The sequence below is a fragment of the Pleurodeles waltl genome, chromosome 7 (assembly GCF_031143425.1).
Source record: "Pleurodeles waltl isolate 20211129_DDA chromosome 7, aPleWal1.hap1.20221129, whole genome shotgun sequence".
In the NCBI taxonomy this organism is placed as follows: Eukaryota; Metazoa; Chordata; class Amphibia; order Caudata; family Salamandridae; genus Pleurodeles; species Pleurodeles waltl.
Genome location: NC_090446.1, coordinates 600,791,656 through 600,816,554, shown reverse-complemented (window position 1 = coordinate 600,816,554; position 24,899 = coordinate 600,791,656). Strand labels below are relative to the sequence as shown.

The 24,899-nt window shown below is 45.1% G+C and overlaps 1 protein-coding gene across 1 annotated transcript in view; it reads left to right on the top strand.

The window, feature by feature from the left end:
- The window catches only part of PDLIM7 (PDZ and LIM domain 7), a 111,628-nt gene extending 94,452 nt beyond the window's left edge, over positions 1-17,176 (top strand). Inside the window, exons 11-16 of the mRNA XM_069201692.1 lie at positions 3,322-3,333; positions 4,201-4,438; positions 6,512-6,692; positions 7,125-7,245; positions 11,781-11,896; positions 16,253-17,176. Of these exons, the coding sequence (XP_069057793.1) occupies positions 3,322-3,333; positions 4,201-4,438; positions 6,512-6,692; positions 7,125-7,245; positions 11,781-11,896; positions 16,253-16,339 (755 nt within the window). The 3' untranslated portion in view covers positions 16,340-17,176. The remainder of the gene's footprint in view (positions 1-3,321; positions 3,334-4,200; positions 4,439-6,511; positions 6,693-7,124; positions 7,246-11,780; positions 11,897-16,252) is intronic.
- The last annotated feature ends 7,723 nt before the right edge of the window (positions 17,177-24,899 follow it).

Below are 24,899 nucleotides of genomic sequence, written 5' to 3'. Positions count from 1 at the left end.
TTCATGACTTTATGAAGTTGCACTACCATGCTGCGGTATGTATCTGGACAGTCCTGTGCTTCTTCCCCTGTGAGCTTGACAACTTTGTGAGGCCAGTGGAAATGCTTCTCTTATTTTGCATTTCTGTCAATATCAGAGATAGGATCCATTTTCAGTGACAGTGGAAAATGCCTCTTAACCAAGGCTGATTCGTGACTTGCACGTTTGGCTGCGTGATTCTAGTAAGGGCCCAATGCTTTTTTACCTGTACCCCTGTGAGAAGACTGTCTTCTGACTCTCTACCTGTTAATGCTTTGTGCAGTCCCCATCACTGATGAACTGCTTCGCCTCTGGGACATGTATGAAGAAGGCTTTTCGTATACTTGGTTCTGTGTGAGTTATGAATGGGCTGGTGGGTGCTGGGGTACAGTGGACTCCAGGAGTGTATGCTGTTCAAAATAGGAGTCTAGGTTTTGCTGGGCTGGTGATGTCCATCATCAACATCCCATACCAGACTTGCACGCTCTCTGTCCACCGCCACAAACCTATTTATCTTGATGGGGAGGCGGGCTTTTCCCTTTGTGTTTGGAGTAGGTTTTCACTGCCTGAGCAAAAACCACTGCTTCGCTGTTTCCTATATTGTTGCCATTTCCTCTGTTGCACTCTGAAAACAAAGCCACCAGATATAGTCAAATACAATTTGCAACTAAACCAGCCCAAGGTGGTCTCATTAAAAACAATGGGCAGCAGTGGTGGCTGCTGTCCTTCAAAAATGGTGAGGCATTCATAGGATCCATTTTTGTTGTCAGGCATTAGAAGCATCCTGCGGCTGCTACGAATGTTTATTGTATATACATAGCACAAATTCGAGTTTGTGCAATGTAATACAATAAATATTTGTTGCAGCCGCAGGATGCTTCTAATGCCTGTGACAACAAAAATGGATCCTATGAATGCCTCACCATATTTGAGAGACACCAGTGCTTTACATGAGCACTAGTTACATTTACATTACAGGGGACTGAAATAATAAATAATGAACTTACTTTATCTTCTTTCCACATCCGCTTTCTGCTGCACTGAAGAGCTGGACATGGGAAAGCTAGCACCACGCACCTCAACCAATGAAAGCAGTGCTCTCATTCTGTCTATAATAGAAAACAGAATATGAGCACTACAAGAATTGGATGGGTCAGATGAACACAAAGCTCCATCGGAGACCAATGGGGCTGTTTGTTTGTTTCCCCATCTCCCTGACAGTGATGACTGGGAAAGTCCTAACTGCGCATGTCAGGCTGGCTATTAGCAAAATACCGGCCAACCTGACAAGCGCAGTTTTTATACACAGTCCCAGCTGGTCATTGGAATGACCCACGCCTCGGAGCAGTACATCTTCTGTCTGCCAGCATAATGTGTGAGAGATAATTGCTGGCAGGCAGGGACTCAAAACCCTCTAACTCCTATGAAGAAACCGCCACTGGGGGGCAGGTTGCTTGCAAAAAGTGACCACCAGCAGCAGCAGGAAGATGCTCCTGTTGGATTGAAGAGCCATGTCTAATTGAAAAAAGCAGATTCTCTGGTTAGTTATATCAGCCCAACTAATACACCAGAGAAGAGTAGGTACTGCTGCTTCAGACATGATTTCATTTTTTTTGTCATCTGGACACAGCCGAACCCTTAAGTTGACTCCAGTGACCCAGACAGCAGTGACCCAGACAGCAGTGACCCAGACAGCGGTGACCCAGACAGCAGTGACAGCGGTGACCCAGACAGCGGTGACCCAGACATTGGTGACCCAGACAGCAGTGACAGCGGTGACCCAGACAGCAGTGACCCAGACAGCGGTGACCCAGACAGCGGTGACCCAGACAGCGGTGACCCAGACAGCAGTGACCCAGACAGCGGTGACCGGACATGAAGTCACCAAGGACATCACTGGGAGCAGCCAATCTTTTTTAGTGTCCGCTAATAAAGGATATCCCCATCCATGATCAAACAACAGTTTGGACCTAATTGTGGACTATGAGAAGAGATCTACAAAGGCAACACTGATCCATTGTCAGGACTCCACAAAAAAGGAGCTATCTCAGTTCACTGGCTGAGACCACTGAAGAAGATGTTGTGGTTCACAGTCCGAAAATACAAAGGATGATATTACTTTTGCCCATCAGCCACCACCGAGCATCTTGTTATAGGTTTCTGTCAGAGAACACACAAGGTTTAAAATCTGAGACCACTGGCAGTGTGTATTTGGGTTACCGTGAGAGGTCATAGAGGGCAACATTATGATCGTTTTTTGAGTCCACTGAGAAAGGTATATTGGTTTAGTGTTAGAGATCACTGAGGACTGTCAAAAGAAAATCTGCTCATAAGAAAAATTAACAGGCTACGAATCCCAAGTCCAGCTGGCTAGGGCTTCACATAGGGAGCTGGGATGGGCCATGCTCATTGTGTAAAGGCAAGACAGGCATTTATAGCGTTTCATAAGAGGTTCTGCAGAGGGATATGTGGTACAATTAATCAAAGGGAGCATACAGGTGCTCCAACACTGAGATTACGAGAAAGGAAGATGATGACTTTCAGTTTGTAAAAAGAATGTAAACATTTTAGCTGAGCAAACTAATCAATACTTTCTTGTCTCGGGAGCCAAGGTGTGAAAGAGACGCCTCAAAACATGGAATAAGGGCATTTCATGTAAGCACTTGTTAGCCTAAGCAGGAAAACATGGCTGAAGCAAGTTACAGTTACACAACTGAACAATTATTCTATAGAATGATATTCTGGGTCACACTGAGAGGCCACTGCTAATGAAGCCTCGGATTCCCCTCTAAAGCCACTGAGGACTTCATGGTGTATTGCTGTGAGAGTCCACCCATGGAGGGCAGTATTGTAGTTCACTGCATGGACCTCCGAGGATGATATTGTGGGTGACTATGAAAGGCCACGGTGAGCAACCCTGTGTTAAAGAAACCTGCAGCACGGAGAGTATGAGAGGGTAGCACTACCATCTTGATGCCAGAAGAAGAAGAAGTGTCAAGAAAACTCTGAGGTGATTGGTGGGAATTATGGTAAGAAAAAAACAGTTTAAAAGCAAAACTAATTTTGCATTAGGACATTGCACTCTCTGTGAAGAAATGTTCATCAACACATTCCCGGTGCCAGGTGGAGTTGAGTCTGTGACAGTTGTTTTTATTACCTGCAAGGTCAGCATTAAACCCGCCCAAATGGCTGCTCCACACCAGTGCTGAATGGTGCAGTGATGTCCGCAGTGGGACACTCTTAAATCCATCGGCCATCTCTTCTCAACGAGCCTTGCGCGACAGCCGGCCAGCCTTTCTAAAGCAGCTGCAGTCAGCTGGCTCTGAGGCCAGGAACACTTTGTGCAGGAGCCGCCTGCACTCTTGATGGCAGATTAGTCGGGGCTGTAAAGAAAAGAATCTCAGCACATGCGCAGAATATGGTCTTCCCAGGCTTGCAACACAACACCCCCCGCCCAAACATAGGCGGATTGTGTTACGCTGCAACCCATTTACACACCAACCGTCTGCAGGTCACTTAAGCAGATCAACACGTGTCACACCTCTACCATTCAGTTAACTGAAAGGTATTTAAGAGATGTGCAAATGATTCTTGAAAGTCAGAACCGAGTTCCTTCTTCCTCATGCCTGTCTTGAGCAATCATACAGGTGTGGCACCACAGCACAGTCACCAACAAATTGTCTTTCTGACTCCCCAAGAGAGTTCTGCCAGGATTAGACATCGCAACAACCTGATCACAGTGTAACGATTCGCATTTGTTTTTCGTGAGTAGTGGCGACAACATCTCTTATTTCCTAGCAAACTGAAAGCGTATCAAAAACTTCACCTATCGTAGTCATCAGAGCACTACTACCAGGCCATATCAACCTTGTATGCATCTACCAGTAGTGCAGTGACTGTCACTCCTTTGTGTATGTTCAACCAAGCAGCAATTTCCCTACCAGTCAGTTATCTCACAGACATTATGATATGTCTTGCTATGTGGGTGTTGCTGATGATATTCCCCCATGCATGCTGAACGTGAGCGAGGCCATGGGCTCTTGTCGTATGACTGCAGAATGAGTTTAAATTCTAGGTTTATGCGCATGACCCTGCTGCTCAATGTGGATGGAAAAATTGCACAAAATGGCACTTTGTAGGGTTGCAATCAGAGTCTTATATTTATGTTCTTCTTTCTTCCAGCACCACCTGCACAGAGACCTCCGCCAACGGGGCCTGCTGTCAGACCTCCCTGGGCTATAGATCCCACGTTTGCTGAGCGTTATGCTCCAGACAAGACCACCACTGTCCTAACAAAGCACAGCCAGCCCGCCACGCCAACACCCATGCAGAACCGCAACTCCATTGTGCAGGCGGCTCAGCAGCCTCCCGAGAGCGGCGCAAGGACCCCTATCTGCTACCAGTGCAACAAGATCATTCGGTGAGTGATGGACATGCAGGCAGCATTTGTGGGGTACATGTCACTCACAGTGTGTGAGTTTGGCAGCATTAGTGCCTTTAGAGGATTGTAGTAATGTTGATATCATGTTAACGACAATAAGGGTGGAATCGCAAGTAATATGACCATATTTTGGAATAGAGATATGAAATGAAAAGGAAGGAAGGACTTCATACATTGCTTGTACCATTTATTGTAGGGGACATTAAATATCCCTTTATAGAGTGGTAACCCTTAATGGCATCATTCAGTAACCAGGCATGAACTGTGGCTTGGATGTTAACTATAAACCTGGCTTGCAAATTTATAACAAAAAAAGGGCAAATCAAACAACCATTTAATATAGTCACTTGGTCGGTAAAACTTGTTCCAACTTCTCACTTAACAAAATATTACAAATAAGGCACTCAAATAGATGATGTAAAGATAGCAAAAAACTAAAACTAAAATACAATTGGAAAATTAATTTGTGAGACCCTTTCTTAGAGTCCTGGCCAGTATCCTGTGTGGGCACTGTCATTTAACACTGATGTCCCGGAGCCACAGTACGAGGTATTTTATTTGGACAGCCAAGGTGTTTTTTTTAGGCTCCTGAATCTCACACGGTAGCAAGGTCAAGCAATTAAGGCTTAGGGCTGGATGTGGATAGGTTTTGAATCTCACATTCAGTTTGATGCATCAAGTAACACTCAATAACATCCATATCCAGTCAGCATTATCCTGAATGAAAATAAAATAATTTAACTGGCTGGTAAACAGAACAGTTAAATCTTTAAGATATAAAATAAAACTCAGAACTCCAATGATATCCAGAATTTAGTTCCACCTTCTAGGGTTGAAATACAACCTCAAACATTTTTGTAGCTTCGTAGCACCGGGCACTAGATTCCTGTTCCCATTGTTCCTAAAGCCAATGTTATTCTGGGCGACTTTGCTCTGACGACTTGGTCATCTCTGGAAGTATTAGAGATTCTGATTCTTAGCAGAAGCTAAACTCCAGTTCAAGAGTCTAAAAGACCAGCAAAGGATACGTGTGTAGGGACTCTTATCTCAAGTCTGTTTCCTAGGTATCACTCGGTTTCATGGTACTATTAAAAGGTGTCAATAATTAAAATAGTCCAAGTCCAGAATAATAGTTGGCGCTCCGAAAAGGCAGAGTCCAATAAACAGGATCTCAAGCAACAAGTGCTGTTGATGCCCCTAGTTGGTGGCTTTGGAAGGGGGAGGGGCTATGTCCTGGGGCCCTTTGATTGGCGGTGTCTGGCTAGAGACAGTGTTCGGGTAACTGTAGTTGGGTGCCTATATTTCTTCAGGGAGATAGAAGGAAATAGTGGGCCAATTCACACTATGATGGTTCAGTGGTGCCTGAAAATCTCTGCCGAATCCAGAAAGCCCCAGAAATCCCATGCAAGATACATCTATTGACCTTCTCTTTTGGATGTACTTGATGGGGCGAGCTCCAGGTTTTAAATTTATTTCCATATTTTCATATATATTTATTAATGTTTATTTTTATGATTTAATTGCCATTTTTCATACTTTCTTTTAGCCATAAAAATTATGTTTTATTATTATAATTCCTTATTAGTTTAATTAATAAATGTACACTCTCGCTTCATGTCTGGATGCTTTTAGTAGCCTTCCTAGTCCCTTACAATTAAACAGTACACTCACCCGGAAACATCGCAGGGTTTTCCTAAGGCAAGTACAAAATGGGCGGCTATTGAAGCTTCTTAAGGAAGTCTTATTTGTATTTTTAACACCCAGTGCTGTCAGTGTGTGCAGCTCTGGTCTGCTAGTCAGCCCGAACTGTACTCTCGAACGTGGGTCACAATTTTACAATTCTAAAACCAAATACAGGCAAGGAAATACATTGTGGCCCTTGTGTATTTGTGCAAAAATCAGTGAAATGCGGAGTCTTTGGTGAGATGGGGCAGCCTTCTTGCACTTAGTCGGGGACTTCTGTTTTCCACAGATGCTATGCTACATTCAGAGGTTTAGGAAACACGAATACGCGTATTTGGGAAACATTACCCGTGTCTCTCTCCCCCACAGGGGCCGTTACCTGGTGGCGCTGGGGCAGTACTATCACCCGGAGGAGTTCACCTGCTCTCAGTGTCGGAAGGTTCTGGAGGAGGGGGGATTCTTTGAAGAGAATGGCTCCATATTCTGCCCCAAGTGTTACGACATGAGATTCGCCCCAAACTGTGCTAAGTGCAAGAAGAAAATCACAGGGGTGAGTGCGCGAGAGCTCTGTTACGTCATCAAAACCCACAGGTCTGAGTTGTGTTGCGACTGTGATTGGGTGCTGTGAGCGCATTTAGGTGAAAAAATGACCACGCTGATAGTTGTCTGCAGGTCCTGTCGTGATAGTTTGCTCGGTTGTGCGTTATGTTTTCACCGACCAGTCTTTGCTGTACTTCATACTGCACCGAAGACGGCCTGACACCGTTGTGGATAACGCATGTGTGTGTGCAGGAGTCCGTTCATGTCCAGGCAAGCTACTTCCTTTGACTTCCCACCTTCCCCTGTCTACGTGCCCTATCCTTAAGACGGCCTGGCTCGTGCGGCTTTTTGTGTATGGTGTATATATGCATTGGCTCACTTTTTTATGCTACCGCACATATTCATGCTCTGTACTCACCCCGATACTCTCTCTGCTGTGTAGGAGATCATGCACGCCCTGAAGATGGCATGGCACGTGCAGTGCTTCACGTGCGCTGCATGCAAAATTCCTATCCGGAATCGAGCATTTTACATGGAGGAGGGGCGGCCATACTGCGAGAAAGGTAAGTGCCCCATTCCCCCACTGCCGACAAGTGTAGAGGCTTGCAGCGTCCATCAATCGTGGTGGGGAACAGTCAACTCTGTGATGTGGGCAGGGGAGGAAATGAAAGCCTATTATCTGTGCATGCAAACTGCCTACCACCCCACCCTTGTCCTAAAACCTCCTAATTCCTCAAACCCATTACTCTCCCTCAAACCCTCCATTCTTCTGAGAAAAGGGATCTTGCTCGGGTCCACCCTTGTTGGTGTGTATAGAAGTCATGGATCCCAAGGCAGTGAGTGTTTTAAGGATTGCCTGAAAGGTGTGCAGCAAACCCAGATCACTCACCATAATCTCTCAGCGGACCGAACATTTCTGGCCTCCCACCCCCCTCCCCTCCCAGATGTTTCAATGCATGTTGGCTTGCATCCGCATTCCCCGTCATCTTTGGTGGCCTCCTTGGCATTGAATCATATGGATCACGAGTGCAAGCATACTGGCAACCGTAGGTAAGTTGGTTATCAGCTGGCCTTCCTTTTCCATAAGGCAGACCAGCACCTTAACCACAAGCTTGCTGCACTCTTAAAAGGGGAGCCGAGCTTGTAGTACACAGAGATAACCTCCCTACGGAGCACCGGATAGAGTTCACTTAACAGAATTGGGAATTAATGCTATGTGTTGATGGTAATGCCTAATGTGAACATGATGAAATGTTCAAGTGACAGGTTGGTGCAGAGGCATTATTGCGTCAGTGAAGAACTAAATAACTGCACATTGTACCGACTGTCACTGGAGGCCCTGGAAAAGTTCTCGATTTATCAAAAAGTTGTTTTCTCAAGTTAATTAGAGCAACACTAGTGCAATGCCTAATCCCCCCGAACCATTTGTAGTAGTGCCCAAGTCTTCAGTGTTTCACTCGAGGTCTGCTCATACAACTCCACTATGGTGCTCTCTTTTTCTGTCTTCTGTAACAGGTGTTCCTGCCAAATAACCACAGGAGAAAACCAGATTCAAAGATCTTGAACAGGGTATTTTTATCCTCGTCCCTCAGCCGGAAGCCAAGGACTCTGTGTTGTCTCCTTGGCAGTGTTGACGTGCTAATTAAAATTATTTCTTGCTGCTTATTTCTTTCAGCATTTATGAATGGATGTCAGTGCAAGCCGGCCGTAGTCTATCCCTGCCGACTTAAACATATCTGGATTAGGCATTATTTTTGTAATTAGTGAAAACCCTCTACCAGCAGTGCACTGCCACCCCTGGTTCCAAGTCTAGATGCCTCATATGCTGGTTCAGTAGATGACAGGATATGTAAGCTCCTTCATACATTATGGAAGATTTTCATAATTTCGACTGTGACTGTGGTGGTTCATATAGTTAGTCATCCACACTATTGGCATTCCATTTTTTCCTACATTCCTTCTGGAGAAATGTCTGAGCCAGGCACTACTCTCTGTTATCTTCTCTTTGGGCACTTCTGTGTGGATCTCTTTGTATCAGAAGAGACCTACACCTATTCAAGATAGTAGCCCTGGCCCAGATCGTGTCCTTGGTACAGAAACCATCAATATGCCCATTTCTATGTCTTTCACTAGGACGCACTAAAGAAATAGTTCTGGTTTGTGTTAGATGGGGCTTGCTGTGACTACAAAGTAGCCCTCTTTGGCCTGATCTTGAACTGTGTGGCATACATGTCTATATTTACTTGCGTGAGTGACTGACTGATTGAAGATAAGGCAATGTATCATTGCTCCTGTGAAGCCCTTGATATCCCTGCTCTTCCGAATAGCCTTGCAGGTCAACCAGGTGAAATTCTCCTTTGTTCCATCACAGAGAATACAAGACATAGAGGTATCTAATGATACAACATTGGACCAGAAATGTCCTCTTCAGGAGTGAATGTCAAGGGCTACATGATACAGTACTCCACTTCAGAATTCCAGAGACAACCCCATGATGGTGACTTCATGCAGCCTCAGGCACACTGGCTTCCTGTGTCCTATAGCTGCCATGGGCTTGGCACCATATGAAAGAACCAGTTACACCTGGCTCACTGCTGGGAGTAAACAATCACTCCCATCTAGTGCCAATCTCCCCACTGGTCATACACGATTTTTACTGGTGGGAGAAAGAGTCAAATCTCATGCCCAGAATCCCTTTCTACCAGCCACTCCCACAAGTTCCCCTCCTGAAACAGACCTTCTCAAAATATGATGCTACCCCAGGTGTGAGGCATGTGGTCCTCACAGTACCATGGACTGAAGGTCATCTTAGTTCTGGCCCTTTCCTCCAGGAAGTTTGGTGCGAAGATGTTTCTGATCTTAATGGATGCTACCATGACCATGTTTCACTTCAACAAGCGGAGCGATTCACTCCATACAACCCTGTTTGCCTGAGCAGACCTTCTATCTAAATATGCATGGTACCTCGAGCAGGAGTGACAATACAAGACCCCCAAAACCCAAAGACAATACAAGAATGCTTGACACTTTGGACAGGAGAGTAATAATAGCGTTACTGGAAATTGCTCTCAGGCAACCTGTGCCTTCTCTTTACTTTCAAATATTCTAAAAGTCCAAGCTTCTGTTATACTTGTGTGCCCTTTTAATCGAAGAAAACATTATTTTGCTGAAATGCATCACATGCAAACGTCCAGAGACAAGCGCATTGGTGCATACTGGTATGCATCACAGATACACCCCCTCTGATTGCAAATACGAGGTGTGCTCCACATAAACTTGCCTCCTGTGACCAAACACTTCTGACTGCCTCAAAGGGCACATCTTCCTTCCAGAAATATCACTGTCTGCAAACATTTTTGAGCCTCCTGAGAAAGTCCCATCAATGTGTGAGTCATGGGTACATCCTTTCTGTGCCGATCAGGAACATGCCCACTGAATGCAAACATCTTTGTGTACCTCGCATGGACAACGCTGCCTGCGTGCAAACACTTTATACAGGGAGTGCAGAATTATTAGGCAAGTTGTATTTTTGAGGATTAATTTTATTATTGAACAACAACCATGTTCTCAATGAACCCAAAAAACTCATTAATATCAAAGCTGAATATTTTTGGAAGTAGTTTTTAGTTTGTTTTTAGTTTTAGCTATGTTAGGGGGATATCTGTGTGTGCAGGTGACTATTACTGTGCATAATTATTAGGCAACTTAACAAAAAAAAAATATATACCCATTTCAATTATTTATTATTACCAGTGAAACCAATATAACATCTCAACATTCACAAATATACATTTCTGACATTCAAAAACAAAACAAAAACAAATCAGTGACCAATATAGCCACCTTTCTTTGCAAGGATACTCAAAAGCCTGCCATCCATGGATTCTGTCAGTGTTTTGATCTGTTCACCATCAACATTGCGTGCAGCAGCAACCACAGCCTCCCAGACACTGTTCAGAGAGGTGTACTGTTTTCCCTCCTTGTAAATCTCACATTTGATGATGGACCACAGGTTCTCAATGGGGTTCAGATCAGGTGAACAAGGAGGCCATGTCATTAGATTTCCTTCTTTTATACCCTTTCTTGCCAGCCACGCTGTGGAGTACTTGGACGCGTGTGATGGAGCATTGTCCTGCATGAAAATTATGTTTTTCTTGAAGGATGCAGACTTCTTCCTGTACCACTGCTTGAAGAAGGTGTCTTCCAGGAACTGGCAGTAGGACTGGGAGTTGAGCTTGACTCCATCCTCAACCCGAAAAGGCCCCAGAAGCTCATCTTTGATGATACCAGCCCAAACCAGTACTCCACCTCCACCTTGCTGGCGTCTGAGTCGGACTGGAGCTCTCTGCCCTTTACCAATCCAGCCACGGGCCCATCCATCTGGCCCATCAAGACTCACTCTCATTTCATCAGTCCATAAAACCTTAGAAAAATCAGTCTTGAGATATTTATTGGCCCAGTCTTGACGTTTCAGCTTGTGTGTCTTGTTCAGTGGTGGTCGTCTTTCAGCCTTTCTTACCTTGGCCATGTCTCTGAGTATTGCACACCTTGTGCTTTTGGGCACTCCAGTGATGTTGCAGCTCTGAAATATGGCCAAACTGGTGGCAAGTGGCATCGTGGCAGCTGCACGCTTGACTTTTCTCAGTTCATGGGCAGTTATTTTGCGCCTTGGTTTTTCCACACGCTTCTTGCGACCCTGTTGACTATTTTGAATGAAACGCTTGCTTGTTCGATGATCACGCTTCAGAAGCTTTGCAATTTTAAGAGTGCTGCATCCCTCTGCAAGATATCTCACTATTTTTGACTTTTCGGAGCCTGTCAAGTCCTTCTTTTGACCCATTTTGCCAAAGGAAAGGAAGATGCCTAATAATTATGCACACCTGATATAGGGTGTTGATGTCATTAGACCACACCCCTTCTCATTACAGACATGCACATCACCTAATATGCTTAATTGGTAGTAGGCTTTCCAATCTATACAGCTTGGAGTAAGACAACATGCATAAAGAGGATGATGTGGTCAAAATACTCATTTGCCTAATAATTCTGCACTCCCTGTATGCTTGACATACACACTCATACACACTCTGTTTTACAGATTTCGAGATGATGTTTGGCACAAAGTGCCGTGGCTGTGACTTCAAGATTGACGCAGGGGATCGCTTTCTGGAGGCGCTTGGGTACAGCTGGCATGACACCTGCTTCGTCTGCGCGGTGAGGCTTCACAAAATATTTATTTTATTTCAGTTTTAGTTTTTTTGTGCAAACCAGGCCACAGATGGCATAAAGATCAATTGGTGGGTATTGTAATGGGCGAAAGGCAGATACCAAGCAGTAGAGGAGGGAGGATGGGGTTTACAAAGCGTTATTCCTGACTACCCAAGAGCCCCTTTTAGCCACAACTGTGTTAGTGGCTAGACTTTGATTACCAGTGGTCACTGGGAGGGTTAAAGGTTAGAAGGGGTTTAATGGCAGGCCGAGGGCCATCTGAAGTATTGATTGATTGACTGGGGGGTGCCTTCCTATAGCACAGAGAGGTCTGTTCGCCACTTATCTGCTTTCCTAGCCCTGAAACAACCAGGTCTTCTGCAATACACCAGAGGTAAGATGTTAAGGACTGGTTCGAAACTGACTTGGAGAAGAATTTCAATTTGTTGGTACTTGCATGGATAAAGTATCCACCCTCCGCATCAGCCCTAGTTTTAACCACTGGCAAAAGGTGGCTGTCGGCTAGCTCCGGTGACCTTCAAGTCTCGTGATGGATTATCTGTGCAAGCATGCCGGGCTCTCCTTAATCTGACCAAAGAATCCCACTCTTTCTATTTTAAACAGTTTTCTAATTTGCACTGGCAAACTGATTAGTACTACTGCTAATACTACTCTTACTACTAGTTTCTCTGGTTCTAATGCTACTACTAGCACTACTACTGATACTACCATAACCAGTGGTACTACTGCCACCACAACTAATACTACTACCACCATCACAAACAGTATTAATTTAATGCGTACTACTAGTACTACCACAACTACCAACACCATTACTACTAATACTAGTACTACCCCACCACTAGTACTACTACTAGTACTACTATCGCCGGTAATTACTATTGCTGCTACTGCTTCCACAGGTACTACTATTACCACCATCACCGTTACTACTAATACTACCACCACCACATGTACTACTACTACTCGTAATGGTACACAAACTCAGGATTTAAAATCTAACACGTAGCTGGGGTTGGATTTACTAATAAGAATGTATTTCTACTCAAGCAAACCAATTTTAGCATCAGTAGAATAATGAAAGACTGGGGGAAAAACATACCTATCGACCTCGTACGTGCAGTTTCCATGCAGTTCTTTGATGGCAGGTCATACCTCATTGTGTTGTATTACGAATGTAAGCTGTGAACCGCAAGTCAGAAAAGAATCTCCGTGACAAAGCAGCGCCCCTCTGAGCTCTGCACATTAAATACAGTTCTGTAATCTGCATGGTGCATGCTACTTGCAGCAGGCATATTATCCTCAGAGCTACTTTAGATGAGTCAAAACTGCCTATAGACAAAACTCGATCTCTCTCCAGCAGGAAAATTGATCAACAGAGATATTAACCTTGCCACTTTTATTGTTGTCTGAAAGCTGCTGGATGTATGATGAACTGGGTAGAAAAAGTGAGAAGTGAGTGCTTATGCTTGCCAGGGCTGCCGATTTTGTTACTGGAGGCCGATATTGCAGCACAGCTGCAAAACCGCCCCCAGTAACAAAACCACCCCCCACTCTTCCAGGGAAACACCAGCTGCCCGCTAAGGCCAGTCCGGCCCTGAGGGGCCCATATTGCCTTGACGAGCTGACATAGTTTGGTTGTACTGCTAATGAGCAGACTGTAACTAATGTGCACCCAGGTTTGAATCCATGCAAGCCACTGTTAAAGGTGAGAAGCTTTTCTGTCATCAATGCAGCCCTGCCAAGCGGCACACATCTAGGGTTAGACTAACGCATTTTAAAGGCATTTACCGCATTTCGGCAAGTGCATCGTGCTGCCTCTCCTCTTCCTCTTACACACTGCCAGGTGGCTCATTTCCTTCAGCTGCAGGTCTCCTGATTGGGTAGTTCTATAGTCACGTGGTGTGCAGCCTGCCTGCAATGGGATCTGCATCCCTTGTGTGACTGCTGGCAGCAGGGGCGCGGAGAGATTGCTGAGACAGGTAGTCATTGTGGGTGTAATTGAACCACTGCAAGCCTTCTGAAGCCATAAACTCGGTGGTCCATCCGTGGCACAGTGAGAAAGTACTCACTACATAGCCTTATGGTGCTGCAGACCAACCTGCATAATCTCCAGGCTCGGACTTTGCCCATGCCGGTTCTGTCCAACTTTGTCTGCACGCGTGGTGCATGGACACTAGAGAGTGTAGCTGAGGAGGAGAGATAGAGGAGTGGAAGAGAAGAGAAGAGGGAGAGATGAAGACATGAGGAGGGATCAAATGAGAAAGGAGGACAAGGAGGGAAAGCTGAAGTAAAAGAATCGGACGGGAAAAGGGAGGCCGAGATAAAGAAAGGGGAGGGATGGGTAGAGGTGATAAAAGTGCCAGGTAGAGCAAAAAGTAAAAGGATGGCACTTAGCAAAGAAGAGGGAGAGAGTGAAGCAGAGAGAAAGAAAAGAATTGGTGAGGGCATAGAAGGAAAGATAGAAAAGAAAAGGTTTGGAGACACAAAAGATGAAGCAATATGAAAAGAAGGGTGGAGAACCTGTTGAAAGAGATAGACTAAACCTGTCGACTGGTACATTTAAGACACAAGCACTCCGCTTGACTCTAAGTGAAGCTACTCCATAGTCACAGGGGCTTGGCTGCGGGGACCACGTCACTCACAGGATTGTCTGCTGCCAGGACAGATGCAGCTAAAAGTCAGGACTGGAAGGAAGAGATACAGACGGAGGAGAGAGGACCAAGAGATAGGCAAGGAGAAATATGAGGAGTATGGGAAAAGAGGGGCGAAAGAGGGATAGAAAAGAATGAAGAGAGAGATAAAAAGAGGGGCCTGAGAGCGATAACAATAGGAGAGGAGCCAGGAGAGACAAATAAAAGTGAGTAAACCTTGGAGACTCCTGGACTTGTGAGGTGGGCTCTGAGCTTGACTCTAACTGTGACTGCTTCTCTAGCAGGAATAGTGAGTGCAGAGCCTTTCACCGAGCGTCTCATGCCAGTTCTACAGGATGCTTGACCCCTATCAGTATTAAACAAAAATCCCACTACATCTTGTGCCCTGTGGTAGCAGGTTACTGTCCTCTCAGGGCCCTGCACACTTTGTTTTCTTCCACTGACCCCCTTCCTCCCATACACCCTCAGGTATCACCTTAAATGTAATTCCATTCGAACATTAGTGCCTAAAGGCGATTTTTAACTGTAGTAGCAACAACAGCTGATACATAATTATCGAAAAAAAGATACAAAAATAATATTGTAACTAAGCACATCATAGCGGGGTATTAGTGAAAGGTGTTTTTTTAGCTCTGGTAGTTCACCCAGCCACATTATTAACCATAAATGTTACCATATCAACCGATATTAAATTGAATCTGCAAGTGCCAGAATGCTGTATAATATTTGCTAAAAAGCCAGTATTGACTGTGGACAGCGCACATGCTGATGGGCAGGCAATATCACTGGTAGCTATATCGAAAGGTTCCTCCTTATGGTACAATCGTGTGACGGGCAAGAGCTGCAGCCACCAGGGGGCTTATTTACAAGACTCTCGCGCCGCCAGCACGTCACTCACGGGGCTTGTAAATAAGCCCCCACGTTTCAAACTACTTGCGCTACAGTTAGCAAACGTTTCTAAGGTGATCTTATTAGAAAAGAAAATTGTGTTAGTGAGAGTGAATAAGCAACGAGGAGCACTCAATTCAGTATATGGGCTAAGTTATTAAATGCATATAATTAAATGGACATAACTGATTGGCTCTTCTCGTGCTAAAGCGTCATTCAGAGTGTCACACATAATGTAATATGATGGCTTACATAATCACATCACACAGAACATATGTAAATGTCACAGTTAAGCAATCTGAGAAGTTTGAAGCTAGGTCAATGACAAAACTTTGCATATGCGGGTCCTGGTCATTGTATTAGGAGCAGTTCCAGTAGGTGGGTTGTGCAGTCAGTAGGTAATCCTGACAAGGTATCCTGGGAAGTCAGTGATGAGGGCGAAGGTGCAGGAAGCTTGCTCCTACTTCAGCCCCACCTCTATGCACAGCCTGGCCTGTGCACGGTCAAGGACGTTATCTTTAGAGCTGCTGTACCAGAACTAGGCAGCAGAGGGCACCAAAACCTCGAAGTTGAACTCTCGCCGTTGCGCCCCACAAGGTGCTGGGGCAGACATACAGACTGAGTCGATTCAGAGAGGGGAGGGGGAAGACGACAACATCTGGTGGGGGGGGGGCTTGCTGGATAACACTTGAGAATGGGCACGTGCCCGGGAGGACTGAGTAGCTCTAGTCTGGCAAATACATTTTTATAGTAAATCTTGTGTACTTAATTTATAACCTGTCTCTCTTTCTTTTATCAGATTTGTCAAATTAACTTAGAAGGGAAAACATTTTACTCCAAGAAGGACAAGCCTCTATGCAAGACCCACGCCTTTTCCCCGGTCTGAGAGTCGCACAGTCTCCTAAAGCGAAAGTCACACTTTCCCGCACAAGTCATGAATTCTGTCTGTGTGACCTACAAGAGCATTGTTTCTCTCCCAGAACACGGAGCTGAGTCTTGTATCTCCCTGCAAGAGAAACTCGTTTACTTTTGTAATAGAGCCACGCGATTTCCCTGCATCAACTGTGAGAACCACGTCTCCTAAGCATTCGATCGCAACATCTGTGAACTGCAGGAGCCACACCTCCCACTCTGAGTGCGCCACACCTCCACCCGCAAATGAGCCATGGAAGCAAGCCATCGTTCAGGGTGTCATACACACCTTCTGGCCGTGGAACCTCAGACGCTGCATCTTCTAGTGACTGTTCACACGTTTGCTGTGGGAGCTGCACAACCTCCCCATGCATGAGCCACACCTTTACACAAGAGAGAGCTGTAGCTGCCTTTGTGAGCTGTGAGAGGCACATCTTCTCCCCGTAGGCACCAGGCCTTCATTATGTGGGAGGCAATCCTTCCCCGTGTGGAATCCATGCCCTGACCCTTTCGAAAGTCTTCCCTCTGCAAGGTCAACACCTCCGCACCAGAACCTCTCTCCCAGAAAGACTTCATTTTCTTTATGGTGTGTGCCAAACCTAATGTTTATAGCCCTCATAGTTGTTTCCTGTTCACCAATAAGGGGAGCAGCAAAGCTTGGGAGAAACTTCAAACTATCCTCAGTGTGTCTCCTTCTTGCAGCACTGGCGGCTGGAGAAACTTACATTTGTACCCACATGCTTGCTGCTTGGTTTGCATGTAATAGATATTTCATATGTTTTTTAAATTTTATAAATATATTTGTCTGTAATGTGTTTGAAGACATTTGTTCAAGTGTGTCAGAGTCCAGCATCTGGTTCAGCGTGCAACTGTTACTCAAAAACCTTTTGTGCCTTTAAAAGTAGAAGTCAAAGTACAGGAAACATTGGGCTTTACTTTGTGCTGCAAAAATCAACAAGTAAGTGGCTACCTCATGGCTAGATGCAGTACCTACCCATAAGAAAGCCTCCATGGTACCAAAATTTCCCATATAGGTGATTTTCATAATATCACATTGTGTTATCCAATTCTAGGCACACCATGCAGTGAATATTATTAATAACTCCCAGAAGGGCGTATTCCCTATATCATTTTGTCATCTTTTTTAATGGGTGCCTTTCTTTGAATCTTATACCAGCAAAGAACATCCAGCACCTGACTCCCCTCTGTCAGCGATGGTTGAGTGTGTCTGTAGACAAAGAGGCATTGGAAGTGCATTTCAGGGGCAGACATTGACCTGCAAAATAAGTCAAAAGAAAACCAGGTTCCTTAAAACCTTACTGTGGTTGGTGTTGGTTTCCTTCGAGCATCTCAGCAAACTTCAGATTACAGAACTCTTGTTGTTTGCTTGTATACCCCTTGCTTATGGTGAGCGTGGCGTTTAGAAGCACTTTTCCGTGATCTGCTTAAGCTGCTGGTTTTAGAGGATAGGATTTGATCTTAGATGACTAAGTCTTCTTCTCTGATAGCCTTGATGTTTTTCTGGCCCATAAACCCCCCAACCAGGTCTCTCTACCAAGAACAAGTTATTGAGATGTTGTCTCTGGTCACTGAATAAGAAGATAACCTCCTTTCCTGCTCCATGGATGCATTTAAGACCTATTTGAAATGTGACAGAGTTATCGGAATACAGGGACATATGTTACGATTTAACAGCAATAGGATAATAAAGATACCGCCTATGGGAGTCAGTCTAATCCTTTAATGAGACCATCAAGCCGTGCTTTGCTGATCGTATACATTTTTTGCCAGTAAACCAAGGCTCATGTCCACATGGGAACTGAAAATGCACGCTTTCCAGTCTCATGTAGAAGCACATGGCCTTTTGTGAGCTCAAGAAGGCCATTTACAGAACTCCCTGAAGTCGTCTTTCTATTTACAATAACATTTATAAGGAATGTAACAGAATTCCATGTCCTGTGTCTTGAAACCTTATGTTTTCTTTCATCGCTATATGACAGTGCAGCAAATTCACCATAATTCTGTCCCAAAATTTGTCATTGGCATCCATCTAAATGAAAGAATCTGCTTTTCACTGTGAAACAATTAAAGATTCACATGAAGTGCTTGTGTTTATGTGTGTGTGTGTGTGTGTTTGTGTTACTGTGCGTGCACTTCAGTTTGCTTGTTCCCACCACTGGTTCCTGACATACATGTGCTATTGCGAGAACAATGCAGCGCTTTGTAACAGATTCGAGTGCTGAAAGAACAGAATGACTTATAGTGGTGACTAATTAGAGTGCAAGGATCCATGTCATATGAGAATGACAAATCTTTTAATTTTTTTTTTAAGAACTTTCTCAGTGTTCTTTGTCTAATGATGGAAGAAGCTCCATTTAAGTTTTGAATATGGTGCAGTATTATTTGTCTGATTTGGCATGTTTTTATTTGACCAGATAAAAAAATTCAGAGGACAGCACTGACTAGCTTACGCTAAAGCAGAACATGATCTAACCCATGGGTACTCACAAACTTTTTCTCGGGGGCCAAAATTGCAGTATGGTTTGCGACCGAGGGCCGCACTGAAGTGACAGGGGGGGGGGGCCTTAGAAGGGGCGGGTCTTAGAGGGGGAACAACCACCCCGCCCCCTTTTTCAAAACAATGCTAAACAATGCTGTATTTTGAATCCAGGTATAACTACCCCTACCCCAGTAACACACACTGCGCCATCTGCACACAGCGCCATCTGCTCTCACCCCAGCCCAGTAACACACACAGCGCCATCTGCATACACCGCCATCTGCTCCCACCCCTACCCCAGTAACACACACTGCGCCATCTGCACACAGCGCCATCTGCTCCCACCCCTACCCCAGTAACAGCGCCATCTGCTCCCACCCCTACCCCAGTAACACACACTGCGCCATCTGCACACAGCGCCATCTGCTCTCACCCCTACCCCAGTAACACACACACAGCGCGCGCACACACAGCGCCATCTGCTCTCACCCCTACCCCAGTAACACACACAGCACCATCTGCTCTCACCCCTACCCCAGTAACACACACACACAGCGCACACACATAGTGCAATCTACTCTCACGCCTACCCCAGTAACACACACTACATTAAAAACAAATAAATAAATAGGAAGGAAGCCACTGTTGCACATGCTCCCGTGGCCCTCTTCTATGTTTACATATTGCGGCCTGGCATCTTGGTGAATTGACGTCCATGCAGTTAATTCAGCAATACCATGCCAGTACAGTGATAGCGCAAAACGACAGCCAATTAATCTAACACAGGTTTGTTACAGGAAGTAAGTGGGCCCTGACGGTATTAAAACTTGTGACCCGTAGGTTGCCCAGAGATCGCTGCAGCCGGTGCTCAAGGTACTGAATAAGTAATAATATGTCCAAATTTAGGAGCATTTAAGCATCGCTGTGTGAAACCTTTCAGCACCACACTAACAGGCCAAAATAGCGGAGCATTATTTAAATAGAGTCGTGTATTCATTATGCCACTGGCCATGCCACAAAACGTCAGTTAGGCGCTATTACACAAAGACATCCCAACACTGCCATTCAGAAGATTTGCATAGAGATAAACCCGGGCAGTATACATTTCAACACAAGCACAACTGTCAACAAGTAAGCACGTGAAATGTGCGATTTCACGGGTGTTAGTTTCATTTTGGGTCTGGGATTTCAGACAAGGACAAGTCACATTATTTCCGTAGATCCAGCTTTGCACTGTGACGCCCTATTATGACACATCCCTCCCACCCCCGTCCCTGCCCCCCATACACACACACACACACCGCATATAGTACTTAGTTTGAGGCTGGTGATCGTCGAAAATCATTTCACACTGGAGAGCTGATCGGGTTGAAATTTGCTCAGCTTTGTGCCCACAAGCATCCCTTAGCGGTGCACACGGCAAATAGTGCGTAAATGTGGGTATTATGTGTTTTCACCGAATGTGCACATAGTCACTATTTTTGTTTTTCTGCTGCTAAGTGTATCCAACATGTAATACCCTGTGTTCATACCTGTCAACCACCTTTCGTGGTTAATATGATGTATTTAATTGTTTTGCAGCGTCTCGCGGGCCGCCAAGCTAGGTCCGTGGGGCCGCTGGCGGCCCGCGGGCCGTACTTTGAGTACCGTTGATCTAACCTATCTGTTAAATCACTCTACTATCAAAGAATCTGTTTTTTCAGGAACTCCAAAAATAGTGATTGTGATGAAGGAAGGACAGATCTTTCATTTTACAAAGCTGAGCCCTGGCAGCTGCTTTTTGATTATTAAAAAGGGCTTGAAGTGAAGTAAGGACCAATGGAAAAGATACAATTCACAAACGAAAAGACAGAAATCCTTAGATTACGGTGTACCGCATGTAATAATTGTAAGCGGAGTTTCATGCAACGAAACTGATGACAGAGGGTAAACATCCTCAACGACGCTGGAACCACGACGTCGTTGTTAATGCAAGCGGATCGACTCCCTTTTTTTCTCTGCCTTAACCAGGCATGTGCTGAATAACGCACACACGTGGTTAAGGCAGAGAAAAAGGGAGTCAGCATCGGGAGAGGACGCGGTCAGTTAAGAAGTAATTTTGTTTTTAGGGGTGGGGGTCGGGGTAATTTTGTTTTTAGGGGCAGGGTGTGGGGTAGGGGTAATTTTGTATTTAGGGCAGGGGTGGGGTTTTTAGGGGTAGGGGTTCAGGGTAATTTGTTTTTAGGGGTGGAGGTGGGGGGCAGGTTTTTAGGGGTGGGGTCGGGGTCATTTTATATTTAGGGCGGGTGGGGGTGGGTTTTAGGGGTGGAGTGGAGGTCAGGGTAATTTTGTATTTAGGGTTGGTGGGGGCGGCTTTTAGGGGCAGGGGTGGGGGGTGGGGTTAATTTTGTATTTAGGGCTGGGGTGGGGGGGTCGGGGTAGGATGCAGTCAGGTGAGTGGGTCTGGGAATGGGTTGGGGGTCGGTTTTAGTGATGGGGTGTTTTTTTTTTTTTTTTTAAGGGGTGGGGTACTATGATTTTTGGGGTGGGGGTCGGGGTAATCTTGTTTTTAGGTGCGGGGTCGGGTGATTTTGTATTTAGGGCAGGTTTTTAGGGGTGGGGTAATTTTGTTTTTAGGGGTGGGGTAGTTTTATTTTTGGGGGTGGGAGTCGGTTGTTTTTAGGGTGAGTGGGGGATTGGGGTAGGTTTTAGGGTTCAGGGTGGGTGGGGGTAGTTTTTTTTAGGGGCGTGGGGATTGGGTTGTTTTATTTTTGGTGCGGGAGGGGAGTCGGGGTAGTTTTATTTTTGGGGCAGGTGGGGGGGTTGGGGTTATTTTGTTTTTTGGGGTGGGATAGTTTTATTTTAGGGGCGGGTTAGTTTTATTTTTAGGGCGGGTGGGGGCTAGAGGTAGTTGTATTTTTAGGACGGGTGGGAGGGGATGGCATGCAAAAACCAAGCATGTCCTTCCACACATGCCTTTACTAGGCATGCCTTTACAACAAAAAATCGTTGTAAAGGCATTTGTGGAAAAACGCGGTTGTTGTTCCATCCGCGTTGTTCAGGCATGCGTGGTTGGCGCATGCACTGTTCCATCATACATCCATGACAGAGGCCCTGAAATTTCCACATTGACCTCATCTGGAAACTGAAAAATTATGGAATCAAAACTCTACATCAAATTGTTCTATCTTTTGCCACTGAGGATTTAACCTGAAATGTTAATACAGATGATTTTATGCCAAAGACTTTATTATTAATCAAGAACAGTGGCTAACGTCTGAAGAACCCAATAATATTTCACTACTGCCTCAAAAATGAGAATGCTGGAAAAATACCATGTTGAACACAGATTATGGAACCAAGGGTACACAGAATCCGGACATAAAAGACCCACAGGTGTCTTCTATTCCAGACATAGACTGTCAGGATCGACATCTACTCCTAGAATCGGGCAACTGATGTTTTTGAAAATAAAACTTGAGAAGATTGGAGTCCAGTCTTGAGTTTAGTGGGATATAGATTTGTATCCTTCTCAAGAATCCAGTGTTGCTAATGTCTCTACCTACAAAATTGTCATACACATGGCAGCTGAGCTAAATGGGTTTCATTTTGAGAAAGAGGAAGATGATAAATTGTTCTTAGTTAAGCCAATAACACCTCACTAAAAACAAATAATTATCTTTCTAATGAATGCAAGGATCAACCACGGTAAAATCTTTACTCATCAAATAACGATGCACTTATTCGCAGTAAAGGGAACAATAAATCCCTAAAAAAGGATGCTTTTTGGAGCAAGATAAGGCCAAGAAGCAGAGATAATATGGCAGGTGATATTGTATTCAAACAATGACAATGTCACTATTTTCAAACTCCTTGGTGGGCGGAAAGTTGAAGCTCTTCCTGTGTGAATGGAAGAATGTGACCTGATACAAATGGGTTCTTCAAATCCTGACTAATGCTTACGTCATAGAGCTCATTACTACGTCAAGGAACTTTGCACCAACGCACAAGAAGTTGAAGGAGGACCACCTCCTTTTGCACTTAGAAGTACAAGCTCTTTTTGATGTGGAATCAATTGAGGAGATAACACCAATCTACTAGCTCGCAGCGCTTAACTTTAACACCATTTTCAGCTCCCTGTTCCTTGAAAAATCATGCCAGAACAACTTTAAGATGACAAATTTACATGGTGCAATTTCCTTAAATGATGGCAGTGATGTCATAGCGGTCACTGACCTGACTGAATCGTGCTAAGCATAACCATGCACAAGAGCAGTACCGAAGCAAGGGGGCAATGGGCCTAAAAATCAGGTAGTTCCCCTGTCTCTGGAAAGGTCAACGACAGCCATTCTTGTAGTACAGTGGTCTACTGTATGCCCGGTGCTACTGTACATGATGCATCATTGATACCTATGCCCTTGAAGAGAGGTGCATGCATTTGTCCTTAGTGAAACATATCACCCATTCACAGTTCTGCTATTTATTGCCAAACCTGCTCCAAATGTATTTGTGAAAGCTCAGCAGTGGTAATGACGTATTTTCTCATAAAGGTTACTTACACTCTCTTATGATGGTTGACTGGCAGCTGAAGAGGAAATATTTTCAGTAAAGTCCAACTAACTCGAGCAGAAAAACTCAGCTATTGTTTCCATTGGGGTTGGCAGTATGTAGAATGAAGTTAAATTCTAACTGCATTCATCAGAAAATATTTAGCTTCCAATAGACAGGGTGATGTTTCAGAGAATCTTTCCCTTTACCAGACCTCTCAGTCTCTGACAGTGAGAACAGTGTCACATATTCAGTCGGTTATGTGTGCCAATTAAATATGGACCTTAACAGGAGGTCTGAACAGCCAGTGGTTACAGGGTTGTGGGGTCGGGAAAATACAGAGGTTGCCACAAAGAAAATTCAAATGAGTGAACAATATTGGGCTTCAGAAAATCCAGGAGAGCACTATGACAACAGACTATTTGCTTACTGGTTAGGGAGCAAATGTAGGCGTCAACAGCAAAGTGGATGCACACACCATCCCACCCCACCCACAACATCAGCATACCAGGACTGACATTACAAGCATTTCACAGTTAATTACATGGTAGGTACAATGATAAAGTTTAATATACTGAACGAATGAGACACGTTCTTACAGAGAGCATAATCAATCTGATATTGGGCTCACCAGAGAAACATTGTCAGGCTGGCCAAACACAGAACAAAATTCACACTGCAAAAGAAACATGTTACCTGTAACACCAGCTTTCACGCTTGTGTATATTAAAGATTCACCAAGTGACCTACCTTGCCGCCATTCAATGTTAAGAAAGTAGCAAGCATGAAATCTTCTGTTGATATACTTTACAACTACTTACACATGCTCTGTGATATGGAGAAAATACAGAAGACAAAGCTGAGGTGTGGAGCTTTGCTTTAACCCCTTCACTGCGGGCGTCTGGTGCGGGTCACGACCAGTGGCCGACACCAGGGAGGGGGTTAATAAATCCTCTGGTGCGTCACACCCGAGGATTTATTTGTATTTTTTTTATAACCCAGGGAGACACGGAAGCTTCCGTGTCCCCCCCCTGCCCCCCACCCGCCCCTTTGTGACGGCACGCTGACGTAGCAAAGTTGATTTCCCCATCGGAGCAGGAAGCAGCCTTGCGGCCGCTTCCTGCTCCAATGGGGAAAACGGCCTTCCTCACGTTCGGGAAGGCCTCGTAAGAAAGGGGAGAGTCTCCCCTTTCTTACGAGGCCTTCCTGAAAGTGTTTCCTGGTCCCCGGTCGCAGCTGTGCTGTGATCGGGGGCCAGGTAATACTTTCAGGTTTCCTGGCCTCCCGATCGCAGCACAGCTGCGATCGGGGGGCCAGGAAACACTTTCAGAAGGCCTCGTAAGAAAGGGGAGACTCTTCCCTTTCTTACGAGGCCTTCCCGAACGTGGGGAAAGCCGTTTTCCCCATTGGAGCAGGAAGCAGCCGCAAGGCTGCTTGCTGCTCCGATGGGGAAATCAACTTTGTTACGTCGGTGCGCTGATGTCACAAAGAGGTGGGTGGGGGGCGG